The sequence below is a fragment of the Heterodontus francisci genome, chromosome 19, assembly GCF_036365525.1.
Source record: "Heterodontus francisci isolate sHetFra1 chromosome 19, sHetFra1.hap1, whole genome shotgun sequence".
Lineage (NCBI taxonomy): Eukaryota > Metazoa > Chordata > Chondrichthyes > Heterodontiformes > Heterodontidae > Heterodontus > Heterodontus francisci.
Genome location: NC_090389.1, coordinates 35,862,268 through 35,884,082, shown reverse-complemented (window position 1 = coordinate 35,884,082; position 21,815 = coordinate 35,862,268). Strand labels below are relative to the sequence as shown.

Sequence of the window (21,815 nt, the reverse complement as noted above, 5' to 3'; positions counted from 1 at the left end):
AGTTATACCCTTTGAACTCATTCCCAGATGACCACTATTTCATATTGATTGCTCCAAATAGACAATGTTACAAACAAATAGGCTGCAGTATCACCCTGGTTGATGTAGTCAATGATATTTCTTGGTTAGTGACCAAAATAGAACACTTTGGAGTTGTGAAGAATGGCTTTTATTCTTGCAAATAAGATGAAAGCTCAGCAGTGGTACCTTTCATTTTATGATTTGATTATGATTCACAGATTACAAGTGGAGACTTCTGTTCACTATGTAGTTACTAGATTGTAGTTTTCCTTACCTGAAAAGGCAGTCAAGTGTGCGCGCCAAATTTTTGATTGAAAAGACAATTTAGCCTGTTACAGCCCAGGACTTAATCACCATATGATTCAGTAGATTTAAAAAACATTTTGTAAAATTTGCCAGCACAGTTTAGCCTCCAATTACTGTTTCTGATATGCTGAAGCATGTACAAAGAGATATTACATTGATGAATCACATATGTGCTGGTATCTTTAACCATTATTTATTGCTGATATTGTAAGCTGCTTTACCCTGTTGTGCTCAAAGAACAGTACAGCCTGTGATGTTGAAATATTTAGGTGCAGTAGAAGTAAACATTAGAAGCCATTAATTAAAAGAAAATCTAATGTCAATGCTGGAATATTGTGAATTACCTTTCATTCTAATGGCACAAATAATAATTCTGCTGCCCACTGACATGATAATTGATGGAAATGAGATTTAAAATGATAATTAAACACAGTGAGCAATTATTTCCTGGAGCAGTAATTTGTGTTACTGGTGTTAGAAATGCTATTATCATGATCTATTAACTGACATCATGTAATTTTTAAAAAATGCAATAGGACAAACAATCAGGTTCGCTGCCAAGAGTTTCAGTTTGCCAGTGGTTTAGTGATCAGACAGCAACTATGCACTAAACATATTACTCCATTTTCAACACATTAGCCAGTACCACATACTTGCACATCTGACATTCCAGCTGAGCTGGAGGGAAATGGGATCAGTTGGGCTGAAGCAACTATTAAAAATCTAAAGAAAAACAATTTTAAACAGCACCCTTTGAAGCAATATGGCTTAAAAAAGATATACTATTCCTATGCTCGTTTGGTACTTCATTGATAGAAAAATTTAAATTAAGTTGTCCACACAATACTTAGATTACGGTAGAATCAAACTCCACAATGTGACTGCCATACTAGAGTGCTGTAATGCTTTAGGATATTCACTCATTTCTTTTAATGTTAATTGTACCCTGTATGTGCTTCTGCTCATGTGCTCACCATCACTATAACCAATTACATTTAAAAACCATTTAGTTCTTCAGTTAGACTGTGGTTACCCTGCTCTGCCAAACTGGGACCAACAGCTGGTAAGTGACAGCTTTGGAGGTGTGCTGTGGGCTGGCTACCCATGGCTGTGAATTGATTTCCTGTTGCCTTGAGGGAACTCAGTGTATTTGTATTTACACACACACAAAGAGCTCTGCTCCCACTTTACAAATTCTAAATGTTCTGAGGGCCCGCCAAAATAAAAAAAAATCCTGCTTCAGTTTATAACCTCCCCAATAGGTGTCAAGTACTTCTTGAATCCAGCCTGACACTACAATGGACTTCGAAGGCCTCCCTTGCTCAGGTAGAGGGTGGAAGAGGGCTGGTGTTGGTGGTGGGGTGGGGGGGGGTGGGGGAGGGGGTTGGCGGTGGGTGGTGGTTCTCAAGACCTCAGTCAAGTCATACTGTCACCTCCACACTGCTGTGAAGTGAAGACTGCCTCATAATGATCTAAAAGTAATGGTCATGTTAAATATTCCTGGATACAAGATGTTCAGGAAAGATAGGAAAAGGAAAAAAGGGGGAGGGGTGGCGGTATTGTTTAAGGAGAGCATTGTAGTGCTGGAGAAAAAGGATGTGCCAGAGGGGTCGAGGACGGAATCAATTTGGCTAGAGCTAAGGAACAAAAAAGGTGCAGTTACATTACTCGGTGTTGTCTACAGGGCCACCAGCTAGTGGGAAGGATGGGGAGGAACAAATTTGCAAGGAAATTATAGAGAGGTGCAAAAATTATAGGGTAGTTTTAATGGGGACTTCAATTATCCAAACAGACTGGGATAACAGTAGTGTAAAAGGCAGTGAGGGGCAAGAGTTCCTAGAGTGTGTTCAGGGAAATTTTCTACAACAATATGTTGCTAGTACAACGAGAAAGGAGGCACTGCTAGACCTGGTTCTTGGGAATGAGATGGGCCAAGTGGATCAGGTATCAGTAGGAGAGCATTTAGGGGATAGTGATCATTGTACCATATGTTTTAGGCTGACAATGGAAAAGGACAAAGAGCAATCTGGGGTAAGAATAATTAACTGGGGAAGGGCAACTTTAATGGGGCAAGAATGGAGCTGGGGTGAATAAATTGCAGACAAAAGCTGTCAGGAAAACCGAAAGATGAACAATGGACTACCTTCAAAGAAGAGATCGCTCGGGCACAGTCAAGGTATGTTCCCTCGAAGGGGAAAAGTACAGCAAACAAATCCAGAGCTCCCTGGTTGACAAAAGAGGTAGAGATTAAGATGAAGAAGAAAAAGTGTGCTTATGACATGCCAGGTAGAAAATACTATTGAGAACCAGGCTGAATATGGAAGGTCCAAAGGGGAAGTGAAAAGCAAATAAGAGAAGCAAAGAGAGCATGAAAAGAGGCTGGCAGCTAGCATTAAAGGAAATCCCAAAGTTTTCTATAAGCATACAAAGGGTAAAAGGGTGGTAAAAGGAGGAGTGGGGCCGATTAGAGACCAGAAGGGGTTTACACATGGAGGCAGAGGACATAGCTGAGGTATTAAATGAATACTTTGCATCTGTCTTTACCAAGAAAGAAGATATAACCCAGGCAATGTTCAAAGAGGAGGTAAGTCAGAAACTAGAGGAGTTTAAAATTGATAAAGAGGAAGTATTAGGCTATCTGTACTTAAAGTGGATTAAGTACCAGGGCCGGATGAGATGCATCCAAGAATATTGAGGAAGTGAGGGTGTAAAACGCAGAGGCACTGGCCATAATTTTTCAGTCTTCCTTAGACTTGGGAGTGGTGCCAGAGGACTGGAGAATTGCAAATGTTACACCTCTGTTCAAAAAGGATGTAAAGATGAACCCAGCAACTACAGGCCAGTCAGTTTAACTTCAGTGGTGGGAAAACTTCTAGAAAAAATAATTCGGGACAAAATCAATAGTCACATGGACAAATGTGAGTTAATTAAGGAAAGCCATATGGATTTCTTAAGGGAAAATCATGTTTAACCAACTTGCTGGAGTTTTTTGAGGAGGTAACAGCGAGGGTTGATGAGGGCAATGCTGTTGATGTGGTGTACATGGACTTTCAAATGGCATTTGATACAGTGCCACACAACAGACTTGTGAGCAAACTTGTAACTCATGGAATAAAAGGGACTGTAGCAACATGGATACAAAATTGGCTGAGTGACAGGAAACAAAGAGTAGTGGTTAATGGATGTTCTTCAGGCTGGAGGAAGGTTTGTAGTGGAGTTCTCCAGGGATCAGTGTTGGGACCCCTGCTTTTCCTGATATATATTAATGACATAGACCTTAATGTAGAGGGCACAATTTCAAAGTTTGCAGATGATACGAAACTTGGAAGCATTGTGAACTGTGAGGAGGATAGTGTAGAACTTCAAAAGGACATAGACATGTTGGTGGAATGGGCAGACAAGTGGCAGATGAAGTTCAATGCAGATAAATGTCAAGTGATTCATTTTGGTAAGAAGAACATGGAGAGACAATATAAAATAAAGGGTGCAATTCTAAAGGGGGTGCAGGAGCAGAGGGACCTAGGTGTATATGTGCGTAAGTCATTGAAGGTGGCAGGATAAGTTGAGAGAGCGATTAATAAAGCATACAGTACCCTCGGCTTTATTAATAGGGGCAGAGAGTACAAGAGCAAGGAAGTTATGTTGAACTTGTATAAGACACTAGTTCAGCCTCAGCTGGAGTATTGTGTTCAATTCTGGGTGCTGCACCTGATGAAAGACGTGAGGGCATTTAGGAGAGTACAGAAAAGATTCACGAGAATGGTTCCAGGGATGAGGAATTTCAGTTATGAAGTTAGATTGGAGAAGTTGGGACTATTTTCCTTAAAGAAAAGGCTGAGAGGTGATTTGATAGAGGGATGCAAAATCATGAAGGGTCTGGACAGAATAGATAGAGAGAAACTGTTCCCACTCGTGAAAGGATCGAGAACAAGAGGGCACAGATTTAAAGTATTTGGTAAGAGAAGCAACAGTGATATGAGGAAAAACTTTTTCACGCAACGAGTGGTTAAAGTCTGGAATGCACTGCCTAAGAACGTGGTGGATGCAGGTTCAAATGAAGCATTCAAAAGGAAATTAGACTGTAATATGAAAAGGAAGAATGTGCAGGTTATGGGGAGAAGGCGGGGGAATGGAACTGAGGCAGTTGCTCTTTCAGAGAGCTGGTGCGGACATGATGGGCCGAATGGCCTCCTTTTGCGCTGTAACAATTCTGTGATTCTGTAAAACTGCCCCTTTAGAGACTTAGACACATTTTAATACTTTTATATTGAAATACTGAAGAATTCTCCTCCCAGTTCAATAAGCAGGCCACATAACCATCGGGCCAGAATTTGCTATAGCAGGGCATCAAACATTAGCTACTGTCTTGCTGCACGTTTAGGTTTTAAAAATTGTTGCGTGGCAAGTTGTTGAAAGTGCGAGCTGATAACGGCACAGTGAGGGAAACACAGCATCAGGGATCTGAGTGAACAGGGAAACCAAATGGGTATATCCTTAACCAATATGATTGACGGATTGAGAAAGAAGTAGTGCATGTACTGAGAACGAAGTGTAACGTACAGTGGGTGAAATCAATGTCAAATCAGGTACAGAAAGTGAAAGAGAGAGGGAAAAAATATTTGATTAAAGGAGGAAAAAAAAGTCAAAGGGAAGTTTGAAAAAATTTAAAATGTTACATTGGGCTGGCGAGCTTGCACACGCAACACGCACATACAAAGAGAGACAGAAAAGAGCAGAAGAAAAAATAAAGTGGAGAGGTTTGAGGCAATCTCTGAAGAGGGGTTTTTGTTACTGTGCTTCGAGCTCGCTGTAGTTCTTGCTTGTAGGTAGATCTTGCTTTTCGTTGGGGCCCAGTATTCTTCTTAAACCTTGTTCATTGTAGGAGACTTATCTCTCTTGGGGTTCATATGTCTTCAGTTGTTTTTAGTTCCATGAGAAAGAGATGGGAGCAGACAGGAGAGGCTGTGGCAAGCCAGCCACGAGTGGTCTTATTAGTTCAGGAGCAAACAGCTTTCTGAGTTCAAATTCTCTGTGGCAAGTTCAAAAAAAACCTGCAACAGTCAGTTAGTCATGTGACTAAACTGGTCTGACCACGTCATAGAGTCGTACAGCAGAGAAACAGGCCCTTCGGCCCACCACGTCCATGCCAACCATAATGCCTATCTATACTAATCCCACCTGCCTGCATTAATTCCAAATCCCTCTATGCCTTGCTCATTCAAGTACCTGTCCAGATGCATCTTAAATGTTGCTACTGTTCCTGCCTCCACCACCTCCTCTGGTAGCTCATTCCAGATACCCACTATTCTTTGTGTGAAAAATTTACCCCTTTGATCCCCTTTAAACCTCCTCCCTCTCACCTCCTCCCTCTAGTTTTAGTCACCCTTACCATGGGAAACAGACTCTGGCTATCTACCCTATCTATGCCTCGCTCCAGGGAAAACAGACCCTGCCTATCCAGTCTCTCTTTATAACTCAAGCCCTCCAAACCAGGCAACATCCTTGTGAATCTTTTCTGCACCCTCTCCAGCTTAATCACATCTTTCCTGTAGTGCGGCGACCAGAACTGCACACAGTGCTCCAAATGCGGCCTAACCAACGTTATGGACAACTGTAACATGACGTCCCAACTCTTGTACTCAATGCCTCGGCCAATGAAGGCAAGCATGCCATACGCCTTCTTCACCACCCTATCTACCTGTGTTTCCATTTTCAGGGAACTATGTACTTGTACCCCAAGGTCTCTCTGCTCAACAACACTCCCCAGGGCCCTGCCATTCACCATATATGTCCTGCCCTGGTTTAACTTCCCAGAATGCATCACTTCACACTTGTCTGCGTTAAATTCCATTTGCCACTCCCTTGCCCACTTTCCCAGTTGATCTATATCCTGTTGTAACCTTAGATAACCTTCTTCACTGTCCACTATACCACCAATTTTGGTGTCATCTGCAAACTTACTAATAATGCCCCCTACATTCACATCCAAGTCATTAATATATATGACAAACAACAGAGGGGCCCAGCACTGATCCCTGCGGCACACCACTGGTCACCGGCCTCCAATCTGAAAAACAGCCCTCCACTACCACCTATCATGCCTCCTATCATCAAGCCAATTTTGTATCCAATTGGCTAGCTCACCCTGGATCACACGTGTTTAAACCTTTTGGACCAGCCTACCATGCGGGACCATGTCAAAAGGCCTTGCTAAAGTCCATGTAGACAATGTCCACCACCCTGCCCTTGTCTTTCCTCTTGGTCACCTCCTCAAAAAACTCAATCAAATTCGTGAGACATGATTTCCCAAGCACAAAGCCATGCTGACTAACCCTAATCAGACCATGCCTTTCCAAATGCATATAAATCCGGTCTCTCAGAATCCCTTCCAATAACTTTCCCACCACTGATGTAAGGCTCACCGGCTTATACTTCCCTGGCTTATCCCTGCTGCCCTTCTTAAATAAAGGCACATTAGCAATCCTCCGGTCTTCCGGTACCTCACCCATGGCTAACGATGATACAAAAAGCTCTGCCAGGGCCCCAGCAATCTCCTCTCTTGCTTCCCATAGCATCCTAGGATACACCTGGTCAGGTCCTGTGGATTTATCCACCTCAATGCACTTCAAAACCTCCAACACCTCCTCCTTTGTAATGTTGATATGCTCCAAGATATCGCTGTTCCCTCCCTTGAACTCACTAACTTCCATGACCTTCTCCACGGTAAATACAGATGAGAAGTATTCATTTAAGACCTCTCCCATTTCCCGTGGCTCCACGCATAGATTACCACACTGATCCTTAAGGGGACCTACTCTCACCCTAGCTACTCTTAATATACTTATAGAATCTTTCAGGATTCTCTTTTATCTTATCTGCCAGGGAAATCTCATGGCCCCTTTTCGCCCTCCTAATTTCCTTCTTAAGTGTACTCCTACATCCCCTATACTCCTCGAGGGACTCGCTTGATCCCAGCTGCCTGTACCTGACATATGCCTCCTTCTTTGTCCTGACCAGACCCTCAATATCCCTCGTCAACCAAAGTTCCCTAAACTTGCCAGCCTTGCCCTTCAATCTAACAGGAACATGCTGGCCCTGAACTCTTCCTATCTCACTTTTAAAAGCCTTCCACTTGCCAGATGTCCCTTTACCTGTAAACAGCTCTCCCATTCGAATTTTGAGAGTTCCTGTCTGATGCCATCGAAATTAGCCTTCCCCCAATTTAGGACTTCAACTTGAGAACCAGTCCTATCCTTTTCCATAACTATCTTGAAGCTAATAGAGTTATGGTCACTGGTCTGTTTGTGTATTCAGCCATCTTAGCAGTCAATCTAGAATGCTAGCACCTCTACCTTCAATGTCTGGTAATCAGAGGTCTATTGTGGATTGAATGCATCAGGGAATGGTCTTTTGTCCCTTTTAAGCACTGTCTGTAAATATGCAAATATATTTCCAGTCAACGGTCTGGTGTTGCTTTCTTTTCAAAAGAAAGTTCTTTCTTTACTCCAGTAACAGTTTAAAACATCAATGTTCACGTGGCAACATTAATGTGCCTCATTCTTGACGGGTGGGACCCTGCATGACAGACATGCGTAAGGGAGATCAGTCTGAATCCTTTCTAAGTAGCTCCAAATTTAAATGCTTGATTCCAATTCCTCAATCAGTTTCTCAAACCACCATAGATTCTATTTTCACTATGGATTCTATAAGCCAAGAGTCCTGTACTTACAAATCTGAAGCTGCATTTAAAATGCACCATGAACATCAGCTGAATCCACACAATGTAATCTGGGAAATATCTGAATATATTCAAATTGGGTCAACTCAAAGAAGACTTTGTGGATCACCTGTATTCGGATGTCATAATTAATTAAAGGCAGAGAAAGCACTCTCATATAATAATGTTTACATAAAACACCTACATTCCTCTATTTTTAAAAGCAAGAGTGAGGAATGGCCTTGGAAACAAGATATTCTCCTTGAACTATAACAAACCTCCCTTGTGACACCAGGACACAGAACACCATTGCAGCCATCTAAAGGCAGTCTAAGGAATGGGCACACAATCACTCAGGAATGTACAATGAGGAAAAGGGAAATAGTTAAGAAATAGGTAGAGAACTTATCATTGATGGTCACCTGAAAAACTCCTTCAAATCTTTACAATTAATTTGTAATACATCAACAGAAACGCCAACAGGTAACTGAGAATATTAGAATTCTTTCTATAATTATAGACCTTGACATCTATTGCAGTTATAATGTTACAATTCAAATTATATTAAAAAATGCAGTTTAATTAAATCCTTTCCCATCTGAAGAAATTTATAGCTATTGACAATACAGAAATCTCAGAAAGTAATTCAATTCATACCCTCTTCCTTTAGTGCTCATCATGTATGTGAGTCATACAATCTGACTCAACATGTAATCAGCTAATATCATTGTGATATGTAATAAACTAATTCAAACATAATCTTGTTTGTCCCAATTATTATAATTTTGAAAGGAAAGCAAAGTGAAGGGGTTGAAGATTGACTAATTTGACTGATCAGCACTGCAATCATCTGATACGATTACATAGTACTTCTTTTGAAGAGATAAGTGTTTGCCAACCAGAATAAGCTTCTACCTGCAATGAATGCTGTAACTGTTGGCACCATTAAAATGTGTTAGCAGCTACATGAAAACCTTAATGTACTTATTTCTATAAATGAACATCCCTCCTGCTGTGTTATCTACTTTGCCAACAGGTTACTCATCTTTTCTGCAGCAGTTTAAAAATTAACTAGACAGTCGGGAAGAAAATCACAATAAAATGTTTTTCCCCATGAACAGAAATCATAATTTTCAACACACAAGAGGCAAATTTTTGCCTTTGCTTTTACGTCTCAAATTTCATTTTTCGCTCCTGAATGACTCACTCTCTCTACTGTAGACACACTCTTGTGATCACTGACCACCCTCTAGTACCTCATCTAAGTGGCTCTTTGTCATTTATGAACCTCGGCAGTGACTGTTAGCGACAATAAATTAGCATGTCAGTGGAAGGGCATCACAGTCAAACTCAATCCAAAAATCACACATCTCATTGCATAGTGATGAGAGTGAACCCAGGCCAATTCCGTCCCTCCCCAGCAAAGGGGTGCCGAGATATTTCTTCTGGCACCTCACCTGAAATTAGCCAACTTTGTACAGACCAAACACCAATTCTGACATTTGTCTGTACAGGTCAGTAACACACTAACGCATCTGTTTTACTTCTTTTTGTGTTATCGATGGCTAATTTTGTCACACAGTTTTCAACAGTTGTTGATAGTATTATCTAAGTATAACTTTTCTCCAGTTCTCCAGAGTCATACCTGGAACCTAATTCTGCACATGTCACATGTCTATCTTGTAATAAAAACTCCACCGTATCACAAAATTAGATTATAAAGCTTTGTGAACCACTTACCCCTCCGACCTTTTCAAAATGATCTCTATCTCTTCTGAAGTCTATAAGTTGACCATTAAAAGACCATGAGAATTCAACACTCAACGAAGGATCATGGGAGACTTGGCAAGGTAAGATTGTGCTTTCACCCACTGTGGCATCCATGTCTGATGGTGGTATAGTAATTCTTGTTGGGTCTGTTGAGATTTATTTAAAAAAAAGGTGATCCATAAATAACATTCTCAAAACTTGCTAACTTTATTACATTGCACAAAGAGAAGTTTTTTTTTGCAGAACTTAGTATTTATAACTGACCTGCTGACAAAGGAGTGACTTGTTGCACAGTTGAAGGCCCTCTGCCTGGCTGGGGCTAAATGCCAACTATAGAACAATGACTCATTATTTCCTCTGGAGGATAAACCTAATACTGAATACCATCATTTTGCAGACCATTAGTGATCTCAGCTCTTGTGAAGAGCGCCCTTGTCTCCATGCCAACATCTCCCTGTCCCCCCCAACAGTGTGCTTCTACCTCCTGCCCAAGGTACACAGGAGAGCTGTTCTGAACACTCTACAGCCCTCTGGTCTAAACAATTACTCCTATTAAACTAATTTTCTCCTATTTTGATTGTTTTCTTTCCCACCTGATCGAGTTTCTACCCTGCTACATCCTCTTGATCTATTTTGCCACTTATCCATTTTAGATGCTCCATCTCCATTTATTTATTTTCCACCCTGGACACAAAGCCCTTCTACAACTCTATCACTTAACCAAAAATAGTCTCTGGGACTCTGCATCTTCCTTAAATAGTGACCTAACCAGCTCCCATTCATCATCACCCTCCTCCATCTGAACTTGTTCTCAACTTGAACAATCTCTCTCTTAACTCTACTAACCCCTTTCAGATAACTGTGAAAATCACTTGACTCCCGGATATGCCTGTATTCTTGTGCAATATGTTCCAATCCAACTTAAGCCCAATCCCTGTCTCTGCCTCCTTACCTTGTTGAAAGTGATGCAGTTTCTGTTCTCGTTCTGATCTTAAGAATTTCATTAACTATGCTTCTAATTTATTTCTTCCCTTTCTTCCTGAACTGCTCTTTCTCCAAGTCTGGAATTACATTGATATCTATTATAAAACTACCAACTATTATAACAATCTGGATGATGCTTCTTCCCAACCTGGTTCCTCTAAAGATTATTCCTTTCTTGCAGTCTCCTTGCATCTGTTCAGGTGACTCCACCTTCTCCACTACATCTTTTGAAATAGCTAGCTTTTTCCTGCCCTCTCCAGTAATCAACAGAACACTTTCACCAACCCATTCCATTTCCAGATCCATCTTTTCATCTGCTCCTTCAGTTATAATATTGACAGGAAAAACATGCCCCTTGCCCTTCACAGAAGTGGAAGAATAGTACTCCTTTGTGATCTGAACCAGATATTTGTGTCTTTCACATGTGTCCCTCTGTGGACTTAGAGCACACTAGGTAAGACAAGGCTGCGTGTGAATCATTATGCTGCCTTATTTCACAGCACTTAATTTAATCAGGACAATTTGTCTTCATGTAATAGTAAAAAAACAATGAACACGCTAACCATCCACAATAGTGGTTATTTTACTGGTCTATATGAACTATCCTCCTGCATGGAAATCTTCTCAACTGGCCAAACCTTTCAATGATTTTTATTTAAAAATATGTGGCTGCATGTATTCTTGTCACTGTTTTTATTTCCCTATGTTCATAGACAGTTGTCCGACAACCTCTGCTGATCACCTAGGATCAGAGACTTCACAACTTAACAATTATTGAGACAGACTAATGAATTGCTTGTTTTTTACACTGGGGAACAATTTCAAAGTCGAGCCTATTAGTATTTTAGCTATCTATCATTTCATACACTTTAAAAAAGACTTGTGTCAATACTCTCTGCTTTTAAAAACATGAGGCTGAATTTTACCCTTGGCTAACGGGAGCCGTCCACCAACTGAAAAGTCGGTGACGAACCTGCCTCCACCTGGCCTGGGGATCCGGACCACATTTTGTGATCCCCAGACCTTTAATTGGTCTTAGGCAGGATTTCCACCTCATTGAGGCAGGAAGTCCCGCCTAATGAAGCTGCCGGCCAATCAGCGAGCCGGCAGCTCTCTGTCTCAGCAGTGCCATCGGGAGAGGTGGCCACTGCTGGGTCTGCAACCCAGCTGAAGACAAATGATGTCGGGGAGCCCCGGAGAACCAGTAAGTATTTGGGGCCTTGCCGGAGGCAATCGGTCAGGCCCCAGCAAGGCAAGGGTGGTCGACTGGGCAGATGGGGTGGCGGGGTGGCGGGGTGGGGGGGGGGGGGGGGGTGGTGGTGGCGTGTTGAATGTTGGGGGTGGTTGGGGCATCGGGGGTGGCCCTCTGTTGGACACAGGGTGCCTGATCATGAGGCCCCCCCACCACCACCCCAGGCCGTCAGAAAGTTGTCTGCTTTTGTCAGGCGGCTTTTCTTGGGCCTGGGCCACCTGACCGGCCAAGGGTAAAATCCTGTGGCGGTGGGCGGTGGCTCTTGTGGCCATTACCTGGCCACTTAAAAGCCTTGATTGGCCTAGGGCGGGCAGGCCGTTTTTCGCCACCGCCACCCTACGTAAAGTGGTGGCGGAGGAGGGAACGGATTGGGAAGGGCCCCCTGAGCCTGCCGCTCCATTTTACTCCCACCCCCCTCCCCTTGCCACCTTCCCACTCTTTGGGGGGGTATAAAATTCAGCCCCTAATATTTAAATGTAATTCGTTCTGAAACCTTTTCTGTGGGAAAAGTATCAAAATATTACAAAACATGACAATGGCTTTAATTGTTTCACTGAGATATCATCCAACAATTTGTAGGTCATTCAACACATTAACTGGTTCTTCATGATTGGAATATGTTTCTTCTACCACCTGCAATTTTCTCACATTTTTTTCCAACATACCAAAATACTTGCTTATATTTTAGTCAAGTTGTGATGAAGCTTATATACTTGAACTGTTAACTTGTCTCTTTTATTTGAAGATGCTGAGTACCCCTTCGTCCTTTGAGCATTTTAATATTTGGCTCTCTTATTTCTAAGTTCCAAAAATGTTGCTCCATTCTTCAAGTGTGAGTCTAGATATTGAGTGACAGCAGAGTATTCAACTGTGGGAAGCATCACAGATGAATCTAATTCCGTTCTTGCATGGCATCCATATATGTACACTTTCTGGCAGAGATCACTGGATTATGGTCAGGGGCAGGAACCCTGGTTGAGTTTTCCACTGACTAGCCCAGCGCTCTTGATGCCTATTATAATAGCTCTACTGTTTTTCCAGAAGACAACAGTTAATTCATCACGCAGGAATAATTAAACGAGAAACTCCTTGTTCTCTATATCTCTGTAATGCGCCATGTTATGCAATCACCCACACAACCATTGGGGGAGTTGGGCATAAATGTTATTAAATGATGGATCTTCAATACTTACCAGAGACAGGAATGATTATTTTGACCCTGATATAGCTTTTAATGTGCATCTTCCCTAAACTAATTTGCATTCTCCCAGAGGGCACTATTAAGCAGTTTCTCAGAAGTGATTGAAAAACTGACATGAGAGCAATTCAATAATCTGAGTTTAACAAAATGAAGAGTGTTTAGCGCTGAAACCAATTGAGGGCAACAGAGTGTAGGATTTCTGTAGGAAACCAACCTTGGGAATCAAATGTTATTACACTTGCAATGTTCTGTGCTGTGGAGCAAGTCACAGAATTAATCAGAGAATTAAGAAAAAACGATGTCACTAGTGTCAGAATGATTTTCAGTCTGTGCAGTTCCAAATAGGAAAGTGTTTCAAAAAACACTGATTATTTAGAAATGTGTGACAACTGTTCTTTGAAGTTTTCAGATTTTATATTTTGCATAGCGATGTTCAGATCTGTTCCCAAATACCTAATCAGGAGTCTATTTAAAACATTCAGTTTTGATGTCTGCCTGTATTTAATCAATTAATGGCTTGAGTGAACCATTGATGAGTATGCTTCACTTTATACTCAGCAAATCATGCGATTTAATAGCTGAGACAAAATCATAATCCCTGCATGGACAGAATAATGTTGTAGAGTGCTGCTTTCCATTTGTACTGACAAAAGCAAATTGCAGTTCATCCACTTTTTTGAAAATGATTGTAGCATTTGAATACAGGGATTTACAAGAACAGGTTAAGTTCTAGTCAAAATTGAAGCATTCTTAGGTGTTTGATTATCTGTTGGTTTCATTATTGCTGGCACAGTACACACATAGGTCTGGAATTTGTTCCCGGCCTGACATCAGGTTTCGGGGGAGGGGTGGTGGGCAGGGGGTGGCTGCAGCCACCACAAAACCCAACGCCAGGATTGTCGGGTCCGATCTTCCCGGTGGCGGGGAAGCTCCATGGCGGCAGCTCCGCCGCTCTGCGACGGGACCCAACTTAGCATAATTAAATAACATATTTGCATGAATTAAAATATAAACCACAGCAATCTTACCTCCAGTTCCTGATCCTCATCACAATGAGAGACATTCACGCACCTTCACTTTCCCTTTCAGGGAAAGCTGGTGCCACCAAGGTGGAGAAGGGTTGAACTCTGCACTCTGATGGGTGGGGGGGGTGCGAAGAGGTGAATTCTGCACTTGGTGTATAGGGAAGGGGGGGAAGGGGTGAACTCTGTACTTTGTATAGAGGGAAGGGGGAAGGGGTGTACTCTGTACTTTGTGTATAGGGTAAGGAGCAACTCTGCACTTTGTGTATAGGGGAGGGGGGAACGGGGCAACTCTGTACTTTGTGGCACTGTGTAGGGCTGGCAGCCTTTTAAAAATGGCACCAGCACCTGCTTCCACATGGGTGATGCTGTGAACGGCGTCGCCAATGCTGCCTCCGCCATGTGATTGGTGGGGGGGTGGCCACTGTGAATATGTAAAGTGCCCCCCCCCACCGCAGAATTGCAGTGGCACAGGTCCCGTAGGGGACAGCTGCCATTTTCCGCGCCCGCCGCTGCTCCTGGCAGCGGGACTACAAAATCCAGCCCATAGTGTGCTTTCTGCAACCTACTGGATTCTATATCGCAGTCTGGAATGGAAAAGACTCACTTCAAATGCTTATTCCTTGGAAGCATTCCTTAATGCCTTTAAGTTTAGATGTCATTCTATTCAATTTAGTCAGTGAAACACTGTGTATACAAGGGCTGAGAATTTCAACTTTACTGTAATTAGAGATCCATTTACATAGACATTCTATGAACTGTTGCTCTAATGTAGTTATAAAACCTATAGTTGTTTAATACATGTTGTTTCAGTACATCTTCAATGTCAAATGATTTATCTGAGGCAAACCTCAGAAGTCAGCATAGTGTTGAACGAGATCTGACTTGTGGTCGCATTTTGCTCGGTAAAAAGTGAGTGACCATGTCTCATGGCCAATTTTATGTTGAAAGGCAGCACAGGAGTTTCACATTGAGCAGATTCGTAAAAATTGCAACTACTGTCTATAGATGTGCAATACAATTTCCTGCTAGTACCCTTCAGCACTGATAGTGTCGGAATTTGCAATGTCAATGACAGGGAACTTTTTTTTACACGAGATAGGTGGGCACAAGTACCACAATGGGCACATCTCTGCTGCCCACTGGCCTCATGCGGCCAGAAACTCCAGTGTCTGCCCACCAGGGAATGAGAGTGAATGCTCAGGTGCCCCTGACATGCCCTACTCACCCTCCCCATCTATGATGCTCTTGCTCCCTGTGCGAGAGACCAATTTGTTCTTTTTGATTTTACAAACTATCAGCCATTTCTTCAAGGGTTCAGGTTGCTTGCTTTTCCCCATCTGGAGACTGGCATGCCTCAACTCACTCAGCATTAAAATCTTCAGTCATATGTCATATACTGACTGAGGCAGAGGAGTGGAAATCCCAGCAGAGGAGTGGGAATTTCCAGCTTTCTGCCCCTCGCTTGATGACAGTTGCCTTGTAAGGAGCAGACAGAGGTTCTGTTACGTAAAAAGCAAGTCAAAACTTCCAGAAATAGTAGAATCCTGTGACAATAAGAGTCATGTGAGATACCACCATCTGTACTGACTCATTTACCTGTTAAATAAAATCATGTGTTGTTATATAGCCTGAGCCTCAGTCTGACAGAGTAAATATACATGTGTGTCAAAGATGAGGTGGTCAAATGGTGGCAGGTGGTATTATCCAGTGGACCAGAATGGTAACAATGGTTCTCTATTTAAATTTCAGGGCTTCATTACATTTACCTGTGGCTTGTAAGGACCATGCAGTCTCCTTCCAGGAGTAGCCATTGACATTGAACCCAATCAGGAGAATATCTAATGCAAAAACCCAAAAATATAACAAGTACCCTTAACCAACATTTCTCAAATTTTTTTTGGAGTGCACAGGTGATTTGTTAAGTGCTTGGTCCCTTTAAATTGTTTTGTGTGGCTGCACATGTACAGTCATTTAAAGGGGCTGACTTGTGCATGGCCTGCTGCGCAAGGGACTTTCAGGCTACTGCGCAGCCTCACAGCTTACAGGGAACATTGCCTTTAATTCTCTATCAATTAAAGGAGTTTTTTTATCTGGTTCCTATTTTTATGTTGAATGCAGAAAGGTAGGTAAATGAAACTATAGAAATATCTCACTGAAAGAGAGATCTGGAAATGTGGAGCTGAATTTTCCCAGCCCTTTGAAGAGGGGCTGGGAGGTGGGGGGGGGCTGGAAATATGGTGAGGGATGGCATCAGGAGGGGAGCCCGACATCCTCCCGCCACTGTGGCATATTGACAGCAGCTGGCACCCACTGAGCGGCCGATTGAGCCACTCAAGGGCCCAATTTTGGGTCATTTTCCGCCACTGCAGGCATTTTGCCTGCATCGGGAGGGATCGCTGCCATGTGGGGAGATTGCCAGTAAACCCTATTAATTGGCCGCTGCCAGCAAAATGCCATCCCAGGCTTCTGCCACCCACTGGAGTGGGGTTGGCTCCTGCTTTCAGCAGCAGGACTTCATCTTCCTCCGAAAAATTCAGTCTACGGTTGCATTATATTCTTAGTAGAGATCAAAATGATTACATGCTGAAGTTTTTAAACATATTTTTTCAAGGTAGAAATAAGGCCATAAGCAGGACATTGCTCCCAGGCTTCGGGATCCTGTCAGGGTCAAATGGAGGTCAGCAGCCCGCATTGTGTGGGAACCAGTCACCTGGCAGTGATTTTCCCTGAATTGGCCAATTAGTGGCTAGTGGGAGGGCTCGCCGTCCAATTAAGGAGGATAGGAGGGCTCTTGAAGCATAAAGGCCTAAAGCTGAAATAGGAGGTCCTCCAGCATTGAATAAGCAGAATAATAAAAAGCAAAATAGTGCAGTTTCTGGAAATCTGAAATAAAAGCACAAAGTGCTGGAAACACAGCAGGTCACAGACCTGAAACGCTAACTCTGTTTCTCTTTTCAAAGATGCTGCCAGACCTGCTCTGTATTTCCAGCACTTTCTGCTTTTATTATTGAATAAGCAGAAGTTTGCCTCTCCAGGTAAGAGAGAGAGGGCACCTCAAGATGGAGGTGCCCTCTCTCCAACTTTTTTAACTTTAAAATTAAAATGTTCCCTCAGCAGCCCGGCCGCCATCGTGGAAGAGAAACCCCTCTACAAGGCAGCCTGCAGCTGCAGCCGTCTGCGGCTGGCAGGCTGCCTCCAGGCGGCTTCCCTGTTCCCCGACTCCTCGGGGGAGCTTGGAGGCTGACAGGAAAATTCCAGTCTTCAACTATCATTAAATGACTACCTGCCTCTTCTAGCCATCTCCGATTCCGCCTCTGGGAAAATGACCTGGGGTCAGGATGGAGCGGCAAACTGGCCCACCAGCCGGTGGTGCAAAATTCCACACCTGCCTGCTTCCATTCTCACTCCTACTGGGGTCTCAAAATCCAGCCCCATATGTGAAGTGGTTTATAAATATTCAGGGAGTTGAACATACTGGGGCTCTTTGGAAAAAGGAAGCCTAAGAAGAGAATAGAGGTCTTTTAATTTGTGAAGGGGTTTGAGAGGATGGATGAAGTCTGGGCTGTTTGCACTTATGGGTGAGTTCAGAACAAGACGCCATAAATGTAAGGAAGCTACTCACAGATGAAGCAAAGGGTTTAGGAGGGTTTTATTTACATGTCAAATGGCGAGCATGTGGAACTTGCTGCCTCATGGAGTGGTTGTATAAATAGCATTGACGCTTTTAAGAGGCAGTTTGATACATGCATGAGAAAAGGGGGTAGTGTGGGAAGAGCTAATCAGAGTACGATGAGGCTCGTGTAGAGTATAAGCATGGATAAATGGCCTGTTTCTGTGCTGTAGATTCAATGTAATTCTGAGGCACTTGCATAGCACCAGAGCATATCAAAATATGTCAATTTTTTTAATACAATTAATTTATTTTGAAGTAGGTGACTATTATTAAATGGGTAAAAATGGCAGACAGTCTGGGCTGGATTTTATTTTCCTGCCACTGGGATCAGCAGCAGGCAAACTAGATGGTGGGCCGTTGTCCGCCACGCTGCCGTGATGTAACGCACGATGGCTCATTTGAATGCTCCGGGCGGGTCCCTCCTCCATCACGTGGTGGGGGCAGCCTCAGCGATGCCGTGAATGGCGTCAGCTGATTCGTGAGAAGGTGCTGGCGCCATCTTTAAAAGGCAGCCAGCCCTGCATGCAAGCGCTTCCATCATCGTTGCTGTCGTGCTGGAGCAGAAAGGTATGGAGTGTCTGCAACATGGCACCAGCCCTCAAGCAGCACCCCTGGGAACCCCTGTGCCAATGGCGGATGTCCGAGGAATGGTGGCCCCACGGTTTAGTGATGTCGCCCTGCTCACTTTCCTCCAGGCTGCAAGGGAACGGCGGAAGGTCCTTTTCCCCAGAGATGGCAAGAAGAGGTCCTCCCGTCTGACCAAGCAAGCCTGTACAGAGATCGCTAAGGAGTTAAGCTGCCGTGGGTTCATCCGGCAAGAGGGTCAACAATTTCATGCGCTCAAAGGTAAGTGCCACGTTGCACAACTGCTCAGTTTGACCTGGGTGTTCCGACATCGTATGCCACATGGATGCCACTGCCATGTCAAAGACAGGGAGTTCGGGGAAGATTGATGGCATATGACTGGCTGCATATGCTCATCAAGTCACCCTCGGTTGTACCTCAGAACAGGTCACATCTATGACAGGGTGAGTCTGCATACCAGGCACAGCATCCCTCAGCTGTTGTTGAAGTGCCCATGTTGTTACAAATGTGATGTTGATGTTTGGCAATGTTCAATATCTGCATCCTTGCTCTTCCAGGTGAAGAGGATCAGAATAGTCGAGAGGCGCCCAGGACAGGGAGCAGGGTGCCAGATCTGAGGCCGCTCACGCAAGCTAAAGAGGTGCTGGAGCTATCCGGGAGCCAGGGAGCATGTGCTGTTTTAGATGTGGAGCTTGGGGTCCTGGGTGAATAGAGTGATTATTGCCAAACACAATGATTCCTAATTGCCTTTCATTTGCATATACTATGCTGTCATCATAGTGACATTTGTACCATAAAAATTAAATGTCTGTTATTCACATTGTATCTTGCAGGGCAACACTCTGAGTCAGCCTTGGAGACCCTGCAGACATCGCTCACCTCTGAGGAAGAGACACCCTCAGAGGATGCACCATTCCATGACACTCCTGCACCTTCCACCAGCACAGATACACTCACCTTGGTGGGTAATCGATCGATATTAGATTCTGGGTCACAAGCTGGTGAGAGCACCGTACGAGCGCTCGAACAGCTGGTTGAGGCTGGGATAGCTGACGCCTCTAAGAATCGGAGGACTGTGGGTGTCCAGTCCCATATTGAGCCCCAGGCTGATGATGAGCCTCTGGTGTCAGCAGCACATGGCATGCTGTATCTACATGGAGGGGTAAGGAAACATCTGGCAGAGATGCCAGAGGCCATGCGCAACCTTGAGCAGACGGTGGGGGAGTCCATCCAAGCCACGACAGTTGCCATGTCCCAGGCATGTGAGCACATGGCTTCATCCATGGAGAGATTGGCAACTCTCACGGAGAGCCAGATTCCACTGATACACGCAGACCCTCGCCTCGGCCATGAGTCGAAGCAGCAGTGGCAAGGCGAGAGAGGGACCAGGGGCCTGGACAGTGCTTCAGCTCCTGGTCCTTCTCTGGAGAATAGCAAGGTTTCTATGAGCCTTGAGAGGGAGGAGGGGATCCTGTGCATCACATCTGGGGTCTCCTCTCAGGGTGATTCCAATGTGGACACTGGCTCCTCAGCCCCTCCGCTGGTGGGTCCAGCTCCAACAGCCACGACGCATGATGACAGCCCTGCAGAGATGCAGGAGGCCCTCAGGCAGCCGGGCCCTCGAGGCCATAGGTGCACAGAGGACGACCGCCGAAGTCACCCCAGGCCAAGGGGCGTTCTACTCAGCTGCCTGCCTCCAGTACAGATGCTAGAGCAGAGGTCACACCGTGAAGGAGCACCCGCAAATGTTTTAAAAAGAAACTTTGACACATATGGGTATTCATGGATGAGACAGCTATGTCATATACAATATCAGTAAGTGTACTTTTCTGATAAGTGTAGGCTTTCCTGTGTGAAGAATGCATGCGTCCATGTGCCAATTATGTGTCCTCCCAGCCTGACACTTCTGTTAATGTAAGGAATAACATCACTGTCATTCCAATATGCATGTTGTGGCACTGCATGGATGCAGTCACATGGGCAATGGCTCAGTCAGTTGCTGCCAGTCATGCTGGGGAGACAGATGTTACAAAGGCAGAAGACTTACGACGAGATGCAGGATGGTGGTATGTGGTGTGAGGAGCATATATTGCACTTCAGGGATTGTGGAAGTAGTCACTGATCAGGCATTGTCTGACGTCCCTTGCTCGCCGATCACCATGTCTGCCCTCCATCAATGCTCTCCGTGCTCCCATGCGTGGCTGCTGGATGCCCTCTGTATCGTCACTTTCCGAGGATGCCTCCTGCACCCGTGCCTCATCATCATGCAAGGTCTCCCCCCTCTGTACTGCAATGTTGTGCAGAATGCAGTGTACAACAACGATGCGCCCAACCCTGTCTTGTGCATACTGTAGGGCTCCACCTGATCTATCGAGGAAGTGGAAGCGCATCTTCAGCATGCCAATGGCCTGCTTGATGGTAACTCGGGTGGAGCCTTGGCAGAGTTGTAGCGCTCTTCTGCATCACTGCTGATGTTCCTCGCCAGTGTTTGAAGCCATGTCTGCAAGGGGTAGCCCTTGTCCCCAAGAATCCACCCCTAAATTTGAGCCGGTGGAGAACAGCAGCAACACCAGCGACTGGCGCAGGATGAAGGAGTCATGGCAGCTGCCTGGGAAGTGGGCCCACACTTGCAGGAACCACTTCCCGTGGTCGCATACTGGCTGCATGTTGAGCGAGTAAAAGCCTGTTGAGGTATGTGGCTGTTTGTTCCATTGGAGCCTTGATGGCCAAATGCAGTTGATGACCCCTTGCACCTGTGGGAATCCCACAATGGCCCCAAATCCAATGACCCTCGGCCTGACTCTCAGGGTCCATCCTGAAGCGCACGTGGTCGTCGGCCCTCCTGTACAAGGCATCGGTGACCTCCCTGATACAGCAGTATACTGCTGACTGCGAAACTTCACACAAGTTGCCAAAGGATCCCTGGAATGATGCTGAGGCGTAGAAATTTAGAGCCACTGTCAGTTTGAGGGCCACAGGAATACGGTGGCCACCAAAGCCCAGTGGCTGAAGGTCATTATTCAGCAGTGCGCAGAGATTTGTCGGTGCCTCTCTGGACATCTGTAGTCGTTTCCGACACTGGTGCTCCGACATTTGCAGGTGCGTCATCTGGGTCCTATAGACCTGCTGGCATCTTTGAGCTACAATAAGCCTTGGTGGCTGCTGCTGCTCACGTCTGGGAGCTTTCACATGGGTTGTGCCTACCTCTTGATTCCATCTCCAGCGGATATGCTTCATCGCGGCACGAGCATGTTGAGCGAGAAAGACAGGGTGGACCATCT

General features: G+C 44.5%; 1 protein-coding gene across 5 annotated transcripts in view; it reads right to left on the bottom strand.

Annotated features, from left to right (window-relative positions):
- Positions 1–21,815, bottom strand: part of LOC137380015 (contactin-4-like) — a 1,659,092-nt gene that overhangs the window by 432,641 nt on the left and 1,204,636 nt on the right. For 4 of the 5 annotated variants that reach the window (XM_068051491.1, XM_068051492.1, XM_068051495.1 and 1 more), the window contains one exon: positions 9,785–9,960. In XM_068051491.1, the coding sequence (XP_067907592.1) occupies positions 9,785–9,960 (176 nt within the window). The remainder of the gene's footprint in view (positions 1–9,784; positions 9,961–21,815) is intronic. The other variant, XM_068051493.1, reaches the window with a different exon arrangement.